This window comes from Phocoena sinus, chromosome 7 (assembly GCF_008692025.1).
Source record: "Phocoena sinus isolate mPhoSin1 chromosome 7, mPhoSin1.pri, whole genome shotgun sequence".
Lineage (NCBI taxonomy): Eukaryota > Metazoa > Chordata > Mammalia > Artiodactyla > Phocoenidae > Phocoena > Phocoena sinus.
In genome coordinates this window covers 4,143,374-4,159,148 of record NC_045769.1, presented here as the reverse complement: position 1 = coordinate 4,159,148, position 15,775 = coordinate 4,143,374, and the positions used below count along the sequence as shown (strand labels likewise).

The window sequence follows — 15,775 nt, the reverse complement described above, 5'->3', positions numbered from 1 at the left end:
GAACTCTGAATTCTGGGTCAGCCGGGACAGCTCTAGGGACAGCGACCCATTCCTGCCTTCTCAGTTTCCCACTGTGGGGGAACCAAACTCATTCCTCCGAGACTAACCCTCCCTTCCAAATGCAATCCTCCCACCAGCTGGGGCAGACTTCCAAACGTTCCAAGAGACATTTTAGGTCCTGGGGTGATGGAATCTTCCTCCCTTACAGAACATTGGCTTACTTACCCTCTCAATTCCCCCAGGACTGGGTTCTCCGTCAGGGGTGGGGAGACCCAGGCAGAACTCAGACACGGGAGGGCTGCGGGCCTCGTCCCAGGGGGCACCCATGCACACAGCTCTGCACCCAGACTGTGCCCGCGCGGCTCCTGTACCCCTCGCCGTCCTCCTGGTGCTGCGACCGGCGCCCCAGCTCTGCCACCGGGGAGCGCGGGTCCTACAGCGTCTGAACTGAAGCGTGTTCTTTTTTTTTAACACCTACTTTGCGTTTTCCTTCCTCCACTTCAGCAACTGCGTCCTGTCGCGGGTTTCTCGGCAAAGCTTGCTTTCTTTTCAACGTAGCACACTTAGTTGAGAGCAGATTCAAACCCATCCCGCGCTTCGGTCTTGCCCCCAAACCTGCCAAAGGAGAATCGCATTAGGGACAGATCACGTTCATAGAAATAGAAAGTCAGCCTGGGTGTCAGTGTCACGGAGGAGATCTCTGCTCTGGCCGCCACAGGTACATTTCCGTCAGGCTCAGACACAGGGTCACCTGCTGGTAGAAAACAGGACCAAGAAAGTCGCGAGGGTTTTCGTACAGTCTCCCCAAATCCTGCGTGTGCGTGCCGAGCCAGCTGCCTGTGGTTTTGCTTTACAGCAGCTTTCACTGTGGGAGCTCGGAGATGGGGCTCTGGGTGCCCAGGCAACAGGACAGGAAGAAGATCCATGCCAGTTCTTAAGGACAGCGCCCAGATGGGCAGGGACAGTGTGGGCAGACCCCTGTGAGAGCCCTCGGAGCAGGTGTGCTCTTAGCTCCCATTTTGCAGTGACTTCCACTGTGAAGTTTCATCTAAACAAAATATTTCTTTTGTTAAGGGCTTTCTGCATACCCAGGCCTTCTGGCCGCGTGAGAGTTTGACCTCCCAATCCTCCAGACGGAGCGTTTGGCTGTCTGCTGGTAATTTTAGTAGAAGTATAAAAAGAACCTCAAAAAGTTTCAGCTGGGGTGAGAGTGGGAACACCGGGTGCCAGCGCACAGGGAGTTGAGCCACAGAACTAACGCCATGAGAAGCAGAAGGCAAAACAAAAGCCACAACCCTGCACATTACTGGGGGGAAAAGCTCAGCACGGCTTTAAAAGTGAAAGCTTAAGTCATCCTGATTTATGTAAATAGGGCAGTAGAGGTGATTATTATATGGAACACATTTTTAGGTCCAATTCCCCCACGGATGGAACTCCAGCTACCCACTTCTAGATAAGAATGTAGATTTCAATAATAAAAATAAAGAAATATTTGCTAAATTCACCTCCGTAAAGGACATTATCAAAAGACATGTGTGATGCCTCTAATGTGTGCCTGGCACTGGGTGTGCTTCAGAACATCATTTTCATTAGATTTTCAAGGTTTTTGCACCTAAAGTCCTTTACAAATAAAAGTATTTAAATAAAATCTACTAAAATCTATTACAAGGCGCTTTCCCTCACTTTGGTTGTATATGCTGTGGTACGCATTCATTGCTCCCATACCAAAATTGTTACTTCTGTTTTGGAGGAATTAACAAAGACAACCCAGGCTTAATAAATCAACACCGAAGTTCAGAAGTTCAGAGCAATTTGTCTTGGGAACAAAGTCTTCGCTAGAGCTAAGAGGCATTCAAAGGAATTCTTGGTGTTAATGGGATTATTAAAGATATACCTGAGACCAGATAAATATTTGATGATTTTGCAAAGCACTAGGGTTTCTTCGCCCGTTTTTTTTTTTTTTTCTTCTGCTGACACATCTCCCCCCGGGGTCTGGACCTTGCAGCTTCATTAAACTTTGCAAATGAAGGCAGGCTGGGGTTTCCCAAGAGTGTGCTTGTGTGGCAGAGCTTGGCCGGAAATGACAGATCGGGGTTTACAAGAGGGGTGTGTGTGCGCGGGTGCAAGTGTGTGCGTGCATGCAAGCATGTGTGTGTGTGTGTGTGTGTGTGTGTGTGTGTGTGTGTGTGTGCGCGCGCGCGCGCGCAGAGAGGGGGTGGCTGGAGGAGGGAGGGAGGAGATGCGGGTTACAAAGCTGCCATCTAGAGGCCGCCTCCCTGCAGTGTATATAACGCAAGTCTGCAGCCCGAGAGCTCACACTTCCTGCAAAGTGCTCAACCCTAAGGCAGTGAGCGCAGGAGCTGGGAGGGCGAGCCCTGAGCCCTAAGCCGGAGCGGAGTCCAGCCGGGAGGTAAGGAAGCTGTGCTGGGTCAGCAGCCTTGCTTAGAAAGGAAGGGAGGATGGCGGGCAGGGGCTCTGCTCTTAAGCTAATGGTCTTTTTCAGAGCTCTTCTTTCTTATAAGCTGTGATGGGTGTTGGAGCGTCTGCAGGTCTGGTTTCTGAAAGCACAGGCTGCATGTTGCAGGGCCGCATTGCAGAGCGTGGCTGTTAACTGGGGGCTTCACCTTGGCTGCAGAAAGTAAAAAAGGGTGGTTTTCTGAAGTGGAAGGCACTGTGTGTGTGTGTGTGTGTGTGTGTGTGTGTGTTCGTTGGATTGAGGAATCTGGGGTTTATTTGCAAGCAGAGAACTTCACAAGAAGGCACACTGTCCATGCAGCTTGCTCAAAGTTGGCATTGGGATCAGCTTGGCACCGCTGCCTACCTGTTTTGCTTCTGGTATATCCACTGGGAAATAGAATTGGCAGTGAATGTGTAATTCCAGAAAGATGTACCATTTATGAAGAGGCATCCTTGAACGAAGAAGAAAACTGGGCTGAGAATCTCTTTGGGTCCAGAGTGGTTTGAATTCACTGCTTTGGAGGATTACCAGAGCCTGTAAGTCCGGAAGCTATAAGGGTGAATGTTAAATACAGCTCGGTGGTCTTGTCTCTTGACTGCATCCCTCCTGATCTAATTTGAGTATCTATTGTTCGCTCAGAAGGTGTTAAATCCAACTTCAGCTGGAAAAAAAAAGACACACACACAAGTGTAGGATTTTGCAATTTAATTATACTCCTAAAGTAAAACATGAATTTTGTTAGCCCGCATAAAGATTTGAGGGGTGACAGAAAGTAAAAACTTTGCAGTGAGGTCAGGGTTGGGTGGTTAGCCAAGACTTGTAAGTTCCAGGGAGAATGAGAAGTTGTAAAAGTCAGACTGGCTGTCTCCTTTTTTCTTTCTTTTTCTTTCTTTCTCTCTCTCTCTTTTCTTTCTTTCTTTCTTTCTTTCTTTCTTTCTTTCTTTCTTTCTTTCTTTTCTTTTCTTTCTTTGTTTTCTTCCTTCCTTCCTTTCTTCCTTTCTCTCTCTCTCTCTTCCTTCCTTCTGTCTGTCCTTCCTTCTTTCTTCTTTCCTTCCTTCTTTTCTCTCAATTCATTTGCTCACACCAGGATAATTAACGTTTTCCAGATATAGAAGAGGCCTCCCTGAAATGGCTTACAGCCCTTTGAAGGTATTTGATGCCCTGACATCCCCTGAAACTTCATTCTGCAAAATCTCAATGTGGTAACTTTCTCTTTTCTTTTTAAATGTGCCGATGCTGCCTTTGTGTCCCTTTATTTATTCCAGGAAAATGCAGAGATCAAATAGGCTTGCCTAGAAAGGAAAGTGGAGGCTGCTGGTGTCTGTGCTTAACTTCCCATAGATTTTAAATGGATAAACTTCTTGCCCTTCTTTCATCAGCCCTCGAGTTTCCCCAGACGCAGAGCCTTTTTCTGAAGCGGAGTTGCACATGGGAGCTCTAGCTTGGAAACAATTTGCTCTTTTTTCCCCAGTCTCTGCAATAAACACTCCAGTGTGCACACAACTGCGGAGCCTGATGCCACAGCCTCCTGGAAACCGGGGTGGGGGAGGAGGGCTGCACGGGATTCGAGTGGAAAAGCAAAAGAAAATGGAGAAATGCCTGTATTTTGCCGCCCATCTGAGTTTTTTAAAGGGGTGTACATTGCAATCGTAGTTTTAAAAAAAGTTCCGGAGAGTACAGTCCAGGCATCATGACGATGCTTAACTGAGTCAGGACTTCGGAAGTGAGGTTATCCCATATTAACGGCAAGTCTTGAGAGACTGGAGAAGGTATTATGTTTTCTAATCAGGTCCAGAACAGGCAAAGTATAGGCTTTCTGGATGGAAAAAAAACACAAAAACCCAAACAAAAAAACCTACTTAATCAGGAACAGTGGCTTTTTGTGTGATCACTCCAGGCAGAGAGGCTCCCGTTTTCCAGGAGACACAAGGGAAGTTGGTCACTCAAACCTGAGACTGAAAGAGAGTCATTCTGTGAGCCCCAAGAGTAACTCAGGACTTGAGATGGTCCTCAGTGATTTTGCAGAACACGAATGGAATTGGGGGCTAGAAAGTACTTGTACTTTTCGTACAGGCAACCAAGGAGCTTGGTTTTACTCAGGAGCAAAAACGTTATTAGAAGGGCTTGCAATCGAATTGCATGTGTGTAGGTGGACATTTGTGTGTCGTGTCAAGTGTTTTTAAAGTCCAGGAAATTGTAGCTCTGGGACACATATGTCTTATTAAAGTAAAGGCATGCAAGCAGAAAAAAAGAAAGAAAGGAAAAAAGGGGGGAGTCCTCTGATTTTGAATCCTTAATGGTTTTCTGTAGGGAATCTTTGATACTTTGGTTACATAAGAATCTACTAGCTTAGAATTGGAAAAAAACAAACGTTGCTCGGTTCTTCAAGTGATGAGAGAATTACATATTTTTATAGTGAAAATTTTGCTGAGCCCCAAGTAGGTTTGGAAGCTGACCCCTTGTTTTTTGTTCCAAGCATTTAAAGGTGGAGGGGCTGAGACCACCTCAGGTGGCCTCGGACCGCTCTAGGTCAAGGGACAGATAAAGGTGCAGGGGGCCGCATGGGGACCGCATGGTGAGGGCCCTGCCAGCCAGGTGGCTAGCATCTTCCAGTTCTCTTATTGTAACAGAAATCTTTGTCGGGTCTTCCCTTAATTTTGTCTAAGATTGCGTCCTGCTCTCCTGGGAACCCTGTTGTGTGTAGCCGGAGGTGAGTGGCTGTCCTGGGCTGGCTGACCTCCCACTACCTCATCCTGATACTAAGCTGGGTAGGAATTAGGGCTCTGGTTACACCCATCAACCCAGACGGCAGCCTTTGTGCCGTGGGAATCTCTGGATCTGCCCTTCTGGGTCCGGCACTGCTTCCCTGTTGGGCTGCTAAGCACAATAGAGCAGATCAGGTTTCTGGATGTGGGGTTCGTTTTATCTCCCCCAGTACTTACAGTGGACAAGGCTGCCCTGTGTGTCAGTGTGTAGTGTGTCTGAGGACTCTGGAAATAGGTGGCCCATATCTGAATTAGGGTTTGGGTTTTTCTTTCTCTCTCTCTCTCTATTATTTTTTCAGGTTCTCAAGCGATTCAGAGCAATTCTTTACTTGTGTAAAATAAGTAGTCAGGACAGCATTGTTCTGTCTGCGCGACACGGGGTGGGGGACACGCCGCCCCCATTCTGCTCTCAGCCCCAGCAGGTGGCCTCCCAGGCTTGGGCTGAAGCTCTCCTGGACTTTCCCGTAGATTTAATGCAGGATTGGTAAGAAGTGAAACAAACACCAATGACGTGCGGTTTCCTAATGACCTTTACAGATGATGTGGGCCCTCTTTACGCAGACTGCACCGGGCTGAGTAGTAGAAGGGGCAGGGCTTTCACAGGAGGCCAGAGGCTGAGTGCCACTGGAGAGTCCCTGGGGAGTGGGGAGAGTGACGAGAGCTGGTACGAGCCACACCCCTGAGATTGTTGGTCCTGCTGCCTGTCTGACCTCAGTTGCCAGGTGCCCAGCAGCGAGATTAGCGGAGCTGGGTCACCCTGTTGGGACGACACTGAGCTGCTCCGTGAAATTCCACCCTGGGAGGACACAAGTCCCAATTGCAGAAGACCAGTCAGCAAGGCCACCTGCAGGCAGAGTCCTGGAGGGCCCCTTGGCGTCCGAGCCGGTGCCCCGGGCGGCCTGGCCTGTGTTCGCCTCTCTGCACGGCATCCTGGTGTTTGCCTCCAGTCTGACCTGCACCCAGCCTCCAGTGCAAGCCTTCTCCGTGGTTTGTGTCACCTCTTTCCTCCTTTTCTGCCCCAAAGCCGGTCCCTTGCTCAAGGCCTTGGTGGCTCCTGCATGGACAGGCCCCGCCTGACTGTTTTAGCCAGATTCGGTGACCCTCCTCATGGCATATCACTGAGCATCCCACCACCCCCTCTCTCCTTGGGGGTCCCCATCAGCCACTGGGGTGGAAATCCCTCACCACTGTGCTCAAGGGCTGTCCAGCACTGCCCTCCTGCCTTCCTGAACCTCTCGGTTACTTGGTGAGTTCCTGGGGGCAGGCGGGTGTGATGATTTCAGTTTGTTACGCCCCAGAGCAGTGCCCCTCACAGAAGGGGCTCCACAAACATCTGGGGACATAGAAACCAGTGATGTTTATCTTAGCTCTGTGAGGATTTCAGAAAAGTCTCTTCTGAGCCTCCATTTCCATTGATAACCTCAGATTTCTGGTCTTGGGGGAGCTCGATTCACTGTCGATTCATTGACTATGAATTCGTTGAACACCTGCTTTGTCCAGGTGCCATTGCTGGTACACAGAGAGTAAGACGTCGTGTGGTGGGAGCTTGAGGATGAGGTGAGACACACCAATAGCCCAGTGACACAGACTGGAGATGCGCGGCCGGGCTGGGAGAAGGCGGGAGAAACAGAGGGGATATTTGGGATGGAATTTATTTGGGGCGGGAGGGGCTCAGGGGTTGGTCGGGAAGGGTCTTCCGGGATTGTGATCGGAAATTGCAAACATACTGAAGGCAGTTTTGGGGAACACCGGCCAGACACCTGAACACTTGGCAGACTGTGTCCTGGAGGGAGTGACTCTTGGCCAGTGAAAGGACATATTCCTTGCAGGCCAAACTGCCACCCCATGGGGACCCTGAACTTGGAGATTCTCATTCTGACTTTGCCCCCAGCTGGCCTGGTGGGCGCAGGGCAACCATTTGGAGGCAGCTGAATGTGTCAGGCCGCTTGAAGTGGTTGCCAAGGATACTCGATTGATGAATAATAAGCCTGAGAAATGAGTGGTGCATCTCCCTTCCACCATTTGGAGATGCGAGTGGCAGATGAGTTCCTTTACAGACCCCAGGCCGGTGGGGGAGGCGGAATGGACGGACGCTGGCCCTCCATCCTCAGGCTGTAGGAAAATCCACTTCCTGTCCTGGCAGAAGTGCGATGCTCTCCAGAAGCAGGTGTTGGGCATGGAATCTATGGGAAGTGATCCCTGGAGGGGGGTTCGGTGAGATAAAGCAGTACGTGTTGGGGAAAAGGGAATGAAAAGTGATGATTACTCCTTTGTTCTCAGTGGGATCTCCCTGGTCTAGAAAAAAATGGACCGTGAACCTTTATTGTTCTGGGAAACATTCCTCCCTCTATTCACATTTACAGAATTCTTCCTGGCAAGTTTCAAATCATACGGAAGTGTATAGAGTAGAAACTACAGTTTCCCCTTTGTCCCCTCATCCCACACTCCCAGCCCAAAGTCATACTTACTACAGATCTTTTTCCCATTCCTTTACACCCATATATTTATCTATAAAAATACACATAATTTTGGGGTTTTTTTTTTTTAACATACATGAGATTACGGTATAAGTGTAACTTTCCACGTTCGTGAAAGTAGGTTTCCTATTTCTTCGTACAGCTGCATTATATTCCAGACAGTGGTTTGCTGTCCTCCATGGGTAGACATTTATGTTGTCCCTAGTTTTTTGCTGGTTTATAAATAGTGCTTCAGTAAACATTTTTGCATGTACATTTGGGGACCTGGGAATATATATTTTGAGAGGAGAACGTGTGAACTTGTAAAATTAAACAATGGTAAGAATCTTTTATTCCAAGCCCCGTTTTTTTCTTTCCATCAGGAGTCTTTATGCAGATGTTATGACCTGTGTCAGAAGTGGTCTCTCATTCTCCTGTCCACCCCGGTGGGGGGCCTGGCCCACAGGGAGGCAGGCAGTGGGCAGGTGGGCCTAACACCCAGAAGTCCCTCCTCAGCTCTGGCCCAAGCTGACAGGAACAGAACTGCTGGTTTATTCCAGCAGAGGGGGTCAGGTCCCAGTGGATGAGGGCATCTGCTCCAGGCCCTGGGGTCCGCAGCCCAGCCCCACGGCTGGGAGGTGTCACCCACCGTGTATACGAGGAGTGTCGGGCCCGCAGGGGCCTCCATAGTGGATGGGGTGATCCCCACTCCCGCTTTTCCTGGAGACGAGACTGGTGCAGGATCTCAGGGGGTTTGAGTGGCCCCGGGGGCTCGGTGGAAAGCCTCCCTCACCCCCTCCTCCCTCAGGCTTGGCCAGGTCTCGGGGAACCAGGGGCCCGGGTCGCTATTTCGTAGTTGCTGTGTCATGTGTTTGTTTGGGTCAGGAGCTCTGAGAGCATCACTTGTTAAAACCCAAGCCAGTGACTTAGGAAGATTCTCGTCTTCAGCGGGGCAGTGAGGGATGCACACCATTAGCCCCAGACCTCTGGGACACGCGCTCAGACAGCCACGGACCACATGTGATGTAACATGGCAGATTGTCTTTATATCATAATATTCTCTTTTCTGGAAAGATCCCTTGTTTGTTTCCAGAACAGAATGCATGTAAAATAACAAATGACCGAAGTTACACTAATCGTCTGGCGTTCTTTCTTTTTCTTCCCCCTTTAGCTTCCCATTTAAATCGGGGAAGGACTGGATTACTGCACTGCTTGTTTAACCTCCTCTCTTGGTGCTTCTCTTCCTTCTCTGGACCACTGGAGCCTCGGCCGTGGGGTCGGGGTGGGTGGGTTCCCCAGCAGGAGGCTGGTGGTCAAGGCATGGGCCTCTGGCCTCATCTCCTGGGCTGATGGGTGATCAGTGATGGATGATCGGTGATTGATGATTGATCAGTGGGGCCAATTGGCTTTCTTTTTTTTTTTGCGGTACGCGAGCCTCTCACTGCTGTGGCCTCTTCCATTGCGGAGCACAGGCTCCGGACGTGCAGGCTCAGCGGCCATGGCTCACGGGCCCAGCTGCACCGCGGCATGTGGGATCTTCCCGGACCGGGGCACGAACCCGCGTCCCCTGCATCGGCAGGTGGACTCTCAACCACTGCACCACCAGGGAAGCCTGGCCAATTGGCTTTCAAGCTCCAGCGAGGAGCCCCCCAGCCTCTGCTCTCCCCTCAGCCCTTTCTGGAAGATTCCCTCATGCTGTCCAGGAGCGAGGGGAAAGGACGGCTGCAGGGAGTGACGTGCCCGGTTCACGAGTGACATTTTGGGCTCAGAGGACCAGTGATCACTAAATCAGGTTTTCATCACCCAGAGGGCAGAAACCAAAGGACCGATTCAGGGTCCCTGAGCCCTTTCCCACCGCGGCTCCGGCTCAGGGAACACCAAGGGCTGGCCCAGCCCCAGTGGTGTGAGTGCGAACGGTCTGTTGTGTGGGAGAAGTGGGGTCCTAGAGGGACACAGACGCCTGGCGTTTCCCCGAGGTCCCCTGCGTGCGTGCATCCCTCTGTCCACACTGAGCAGTGCCCCGCCACCTGGACCCTGCGGGGCACAAGAGTGGCCCAGCGAGCGGAATGACTCCTTGGGTTGAAGACAGAGGTGAGGACATGGCATCCAAGTCAGGCCAACAAAGCTGGGGGTCCTTCCTTTTCCTCCAGCCCCTGTGAATGACCCAAACTCCAGGGTTTCTGGCTGTGTCCGCCGAGGCCTGCTAGGGCTGTGCCAGTGCGGGCAGACGAAGGAGCCCCAGCTAGGGGCCGGCCCACCTTTGTGGGGCTGTGGCGGGGCTGTGGCTCGTCCTCTAGCTGAGCTTCTCTGCTCTGCAGGGACTCGGGTCAGATGAGGTCACGGGGTGCAAGCGCTTTATAAAACTAAGCCATGCTGCAAATGTGTTTCATTTTAAGGAAACGGGGGAGAAGTGTCACCACGCTAGAGCCAGGCAGGAGAGGAAAGCGCAAATCCTCTGTTGCCCTCATCTGGGGTCAGGGGTACAGCGGGCACAGTCAGCTCCAGGCAGGTGAGCAGCCCGGGCAGCGGGAGGGGTCAGTAGTACCTTGAAGGCTTGGTCTGGGGGTGGCTGCCCACCCTGAGGCCCATCCAGTGGGTCGGGGGCCTGGCTTCTCTGAGGCGTCCCCTGTGTGTCCATGTCTTCTTGGGGTCCTGGAGCTGCATCTTAGGACAGGGCATTCCAAAGTCTCTTAACGCGAGCAGTTTATTTGTCCTAACTTGACCCGGCTGACTCTGCGTGGGCGCGCTACGGGTCAGGTCTTGAGACAAGCTGGTGGTCCCGGGGCCTGAGGTCCTCCTGGTGGGGTGACTGTGGACCACCAGGCTTCCCGGTTGCAGGGCCCGCGGTTCCAGCCGCCTCCTGGGAGGTCCAGCCATCTCCGTCAGCGGCAGGGGACACTGAGGTGTGGTCAGGTCACCTGGAGGGGAACCAGCGGCCGCTTACAACCCACGGAGGAGAAGGGACAGGAGCCTGAGGGCTGTCTCCCTAAATGGGATTCAAGAGCAGGTCCTCTGCCGTGAGTTTGGAGGCAGCCCTGGGAGGCAGCAGACGGTCTCACTTCTTGGGATTCTGTTCATGAAGCCTGGAGATGAGAGCATCAAACCGCGCTCTCTGCGTGGCTCCTGCGTCTCCCTCCAGGGCAGGACGTTTCCCAGTGGCTGGGAAGAGTCAGTTTTGAACGTGGAGCAAAAGCTAAGTGAGCCTGTGCTTTCTAATAGGTAAAGAGAGGGGGAGGGGTGGGCATGAAGTTTTGAGTGTCTGCTTGTGTTAGGTGCTGTCTCAAGCCCGTGAATTCTTAGGTAGCTCCGTGAGATGTGTGCTGGTGTCCTGAGAAAGCAGCGGCACACGACAGGTTAGCTAGTCTCAAATTAAACACTAATGAGTGAGGAACCTGAAGCTCAATCCAGGAAGGTCTGATCGTCAGATGGGTGCTTTCCCAGCTGGGCCTCTGCAGACCCTTAGCCCAGTCACCTGGGCACTGACCCAGGGACCATAGTCCTCATGCTCTGGGAGCTCTTACATGTGGCCTGGAGTCCACTTTATTTTTTTAAAAAATTAATTAATTAATTTATTTTTGGCTGTGTTGGGTCTTCGTTGCTGTGCGCGGGCTTTCTCTAGTTGCGGCGAGCAGGGTCTACTCTTCGTTGCTGTGTTCAGGCTTCTCACTGCGGTGGCTTCTCTTGTTGCGGAGCACAAGCTCTAGGCTCGCGGACTTCAGTAGTTGCAGCACGTGGTCTCAGTAGTTGTGGCTCGTGGGCTCTAGAGCGCAGGCTCAGTAGTTGTAGCGCATGGGCTTGGTTGCTCCGCGGCATGTGGAATCTTCCCGGACCAGGGTCTCGAACCCATGTCCCCTGCATTGGCAGGTGGATTCTTAACCCACTGTGCCACCAGGGAAGTCTTGGAGTCCACTTTAAATGAACTTGGCAAATAAGCTTGACTCGTGGTCAGTCATTACCTGCAACAGGTGAAAAGGAAGCACAAACTCCTTACTCTAGGTGATAACTCCGATCAGGGCACCCTCAGGTTGAATAGTTTCATTTTACATCTTCCTTCCCGTAGTCATGCAGTGAGGCTGCCATCCCACGGCAGGTGGTGGAGGGATTTCAGGGCCCTTGGGTGGACCAGTCAGCAGAAGACAGCCCTGGGCAGCTCTCGAAGCTGGTGTTTGTGGGGGAATCATTTCCAGGCGTGGTGGAGCCTCGGGCCTGGGTTCTCCATGGGTGTTAAAATGGTGACAGTTGAGAGTGTTGACCTCATGCCGGGTCAGCAGGGAAGACGAGAAAAGTCAGCCCCTCCAGAGATGGTGGTTTTTGTGCTTTGGGTCTTGACACCAGTTACTCTTGAAGCAGTTGGACGCATAGAAGATGGAAAACTAGGCAATGGCCCACGCTTTGAGACAGCTGGTTGGTTGCGCTGAGTTGTGAACCACATGGCGAAGTCAGAGGCTGCGGGTTTGGGGTGCAGGGAAGCTGCGGGGCGTGCCACACGCTGCCCGCATCTCCAGGGGCCTCCTGACTGCAAACCGCAGTGGACCTGAGACAGGCGAGCAGGACGCTTGTGACACACCAGTGCCAGGAACAGATCCACCCCGCCGCTCTTGGGATCATAGGTGAGACGGCTGTGCCATCCCCAGCAGAGAATGAGCGGGCCCTCAGCACTACTGGGCCTAAGGCTCAGGGCCTGATGTCCCTCTGGCCTCTGGACTGTGTTGGTTTCACACCCTGGGCACAGCCAGGCTGACGATGTCTTGAGAACAAAGCCCTGCAAAGACAGAGCAAGGAAACATTGTTTCTCTCTTTGAGAGAGATGGATTTAGATTCACAGGGACTTAGAATCTGGGTGTGTTTTCTTTTGCAGATTCTGTTATGTTTGGTTTCTTTTCTCCTTTCTTCGCAAAGATACTAGGAAACCGCTGAGCACACAGGGGCACTGGGAAAGCGTTTTACAGATCTGGAGTGTTTGCTAATGGAGCCATTCTGGTCTTCCATCCTTTCGTTTGCTTTTGCACGTAGGCTGTTTGATCGCTGCCCGTGACACCATGGATCTGCACGTCTTTGACTACTCGGAACCGGGGAACTTCTCCGACATCAGCTGGCCGTGCAACAGCAGTGACTGCATCGTCGTGGACACTGTGCAGTGTGCCAACATGCCCAACAAGAACGTCCTGCTGTACACGCTCTCCTTCATCTACATCTTCATCTTCGTGATCGGCATGATCGCCAACTCCGTGGTGGTCTGGGTGAACATCCAGGCCAAGACCACGGGCTACGACACGCACTGCTACATCTTGAACCTGGCCATCGCCGACCTGTGGGTGGTGGTCACCATCCCGGTCTGGGTGGTCAGCCTCGTGCAGCATAACCAGTGGCCCATGGGCGAGCTCACGTGCAAGGTCACTCACCTCATCTTCTCCATCAACCTCTTTGGCAGCATCTTCTTCCTGACGTGCATGAGCGTGGACCGCTACCTCTCTGTCGCCTACTTCACCAACACCTCCAGCCGCAAGAAGAAGATGGCGCGCCGCGCCGTGTGTGTCCTGGCGTGGCTCCTGGCCTTCTGCGTGTCCCTGCCCGACACCTACTACCTGAAGACTGTCACGTCGGCTTCGAACAATGAGACCTACTGCCGGTCCTTTTACCCCGAGCACAGCGTCAAGGAGTGGCTGATCAGCATGGAGCTGATCTCCGTGGTCCTGGGCTTTGCCCTCCCTTTCTCCATCATTGCCGTCTTCTACTTCCTGCTCGCCCGAGCCATCTCCTCCTCCAGCGACCAGGAAAAGCACAGCAGCCGGAAGATCATCTTCTCCTACGTGGTGGTCTTCCTCGTGTGCTGGCTCCCCTACCACGTCGTGGTACTGCTGGACATCTTCTCCATCCTCCACTACATCCCCTTCACCTGTCAGCTGGAGAACTTCCTCTTCACGGCTCTGCACGTCACGCAGTGCCTGTCCCTGGTGCATTGCTGCGTCAACCCCGTGCTCTACAGCTTCATCAACCGCAACTACAGGTACGAGCTGATGAAAGCCTTCATCTTCAAGTACTCGGCCAAAACGGGTCTCACCAAGCTCATCGATGCCTCCCGAGTGTCGGAGACCGAGTACTCGGCTTTGGAGCAAAACACCAAGTGATGCGCTCTGCACGGCCTCCGGGACGTGTGTGCTTGCTCCCAGCAGGGCACCGGGCTGCGTCATTTTCCACAGTAAAGCAAAGTGGCTTCAGGCTTGATGCCGCGGTTGCGTGAAAAGGGGAACGTGTGTCCCTGTGGCTCCTTTCTCTCTCTCTCTCGCGCCAATGCGGCTGTCTGTCGCGTGGCCGTGTGTCCCGACGGAGTGGCACCCACCATGCGGGGCTGTGCCGAGCAGTCCCCGCTGCTTGTCACACCAGCTGCGGGACAGGCTTGCCTGCACTTCTGTACAATAGGACTTTTCTGTGCTCCCTGAAGGTTTTATATGGTGGTTTGTATTTAAATCTTAAGACTTTATTTTTCTCACTCTTGATGTACCTTCTAAATGTATTTGAAAGTTTAAATATATTTTAAATATTGTATGGGAGGTATAATGCTGACATATATGCAGTGTTGTAGTTGCGACATTAGTTTGACTTCCGTTTTGACTAAGGATGACATTAATTGTTAGCTGTTTTGAAAGTGTATATATATATATATATATATACACACACACATACATATAAATATATATATAAATACATGCTGGTCTTGGCTGAAATGTTTTATTTACGATAGCTTTCTATCTGTGTGGTATTTTGACCCGGTCTGGGATATGGAACGAGAACTGCTCTATAATGCAGTTTGTGACATTAATATTATTGTAAAGTTACATTGAAAATAAAGAAAGCAACACTATTCCAGTCTGTAACACGGAGCACAAAACAAACCTTGTATTTCAGAGAGTTCTTTCCATTTGTAAGTTATTTTTTTTAATAAAGATTTGTTTTTCCTAAAAAGGCATTCGGGTCTAAGTTTTAAAAGCATGTTTGGCATTAGGTGGCATGTTTGACAATAATACAAATATTTACAGCATAGATGATCAACCGAATAAATGTGTTTAAAGAAAAGAGTACTACCATAAAGGCAAAGCCCAAGAGATTAACTTGGATGAAATGATATAAAAGGAGAAAAATTTGAGTGTGAGTGTTTGTTTTTTTTTCTTTTTTAAATTCATGCCCTGGGGCTTCCCTGGTGGCGCGGTGGTTGAGGGTCCGCCTGCCGATGCAGGGGACACGGGTTCGTGCCCCGGTCCGGGAAGATCCCACATGCCGCGGAGCGGCTGGGCCCGTGAGCCATGGCCGCTGAGCCTGCGCGTCCGGAGCCTGTGCTCCGCAACGGGAGAGGCCACGACAGTGAGAGGCCCGCGTACCGCGATGAAGAGTGGCCCCCACTTGCCACAACTGGGGAAAGCCCTCGCACAGAAATGAAGACCCAACACAGCCAAAAATAAATAAATAAATAAATTTAAAAAAAAAAAAAAAAAAAAGAATAATGGTTGGGCTTCCCTGGTGGCGCAGTGGTTGAGGGTCCGCCTGCCGATGCAGGGGACACGGGTTCGTGCCCCGGTCCGGGAAGATCCCACATGCCGCGGAGCGGCTGGGCCCGTGAGCCATGGCCGCTGAGCCTGCGCGTCCGGAGCCTGTGCTCCGCAACGGGAGAGGCCACGACAGTGAGAGGCCCGCGTACCGCGATGAAGAGTGGCCCCCACTTGCCACAACTGGGGAAAGCCCTCGCACAGAAATGAAGACCCAACACAGCCAAAAATAAATAAATAAATAAATTTAAAAAAAAAAAAAAAAAAAAGAATAATGGTTGGGCTTCCCTGGTGGCGCAGTGGTTGAGGGTCCGCCTGCCGATGCAGGGGACACGGGTTCGTGCCCCGGTCCGGGAAGATCCCACATGCCGCGGAGCGGCTGGGCCCGTGAGCCATGGCCGCTGAGCCTGCGCGTCCGGAGCCTGTGCTCCGCAACGGGAGAGGCCACGACAGTGAGAGGCCCGCGTACCGCGATGAAGAGTGGCCCCCACTTGCCACAACTGGGGAAAGCCCTCGCACAGAAATGAAGACCCAACACAGCCAAAAATAAATAAA

At 51.8% G+C, this 15,775-nt stretch overlaps 1 protein-coding gene across 2 annotated transcripts; it reads left to right on the top strand.

Moving 5' to 3' along the window:
* The first annotated feature begins 2,287 nt into the window (after positions 1–2,287).
* On the top strand, positions 2,288–14,135 carry ACKR3 (atypical chemokine receptor 3). 2 transcript variants are annotated; one of them, XM_032638567.1, is made up of 3 exons: positions 2,333–2,410; positions 2,882–2,994; positions 12,693–14,135. In XM_032638567.1, the coding sequence occupies exon 3, from the start codon at positions 12,719–12,721 to the stop codon at positions 13,805–13,807; it is 1,089 nt and encodes a 362-aa protein (XP_032494458.1). In that variant the 5' UTR covers positions 2,333–2,410; positions 2,882–2,994; positions 12,693–12,718; the 3' UTR covers positions 13,808–14,135. The 2 variants fall into 2 exon arrangements, with proteins under 2 accessions (XP_032494457.1, XP_032494458.1); XM_032638566.1 differs by lacking the exon at positions 2,882–2,994 and having other exon boundaries at positions 2,288–2,410.
* Positions 14,136–15,775: the final 1,640 nt, after the last annotated feature.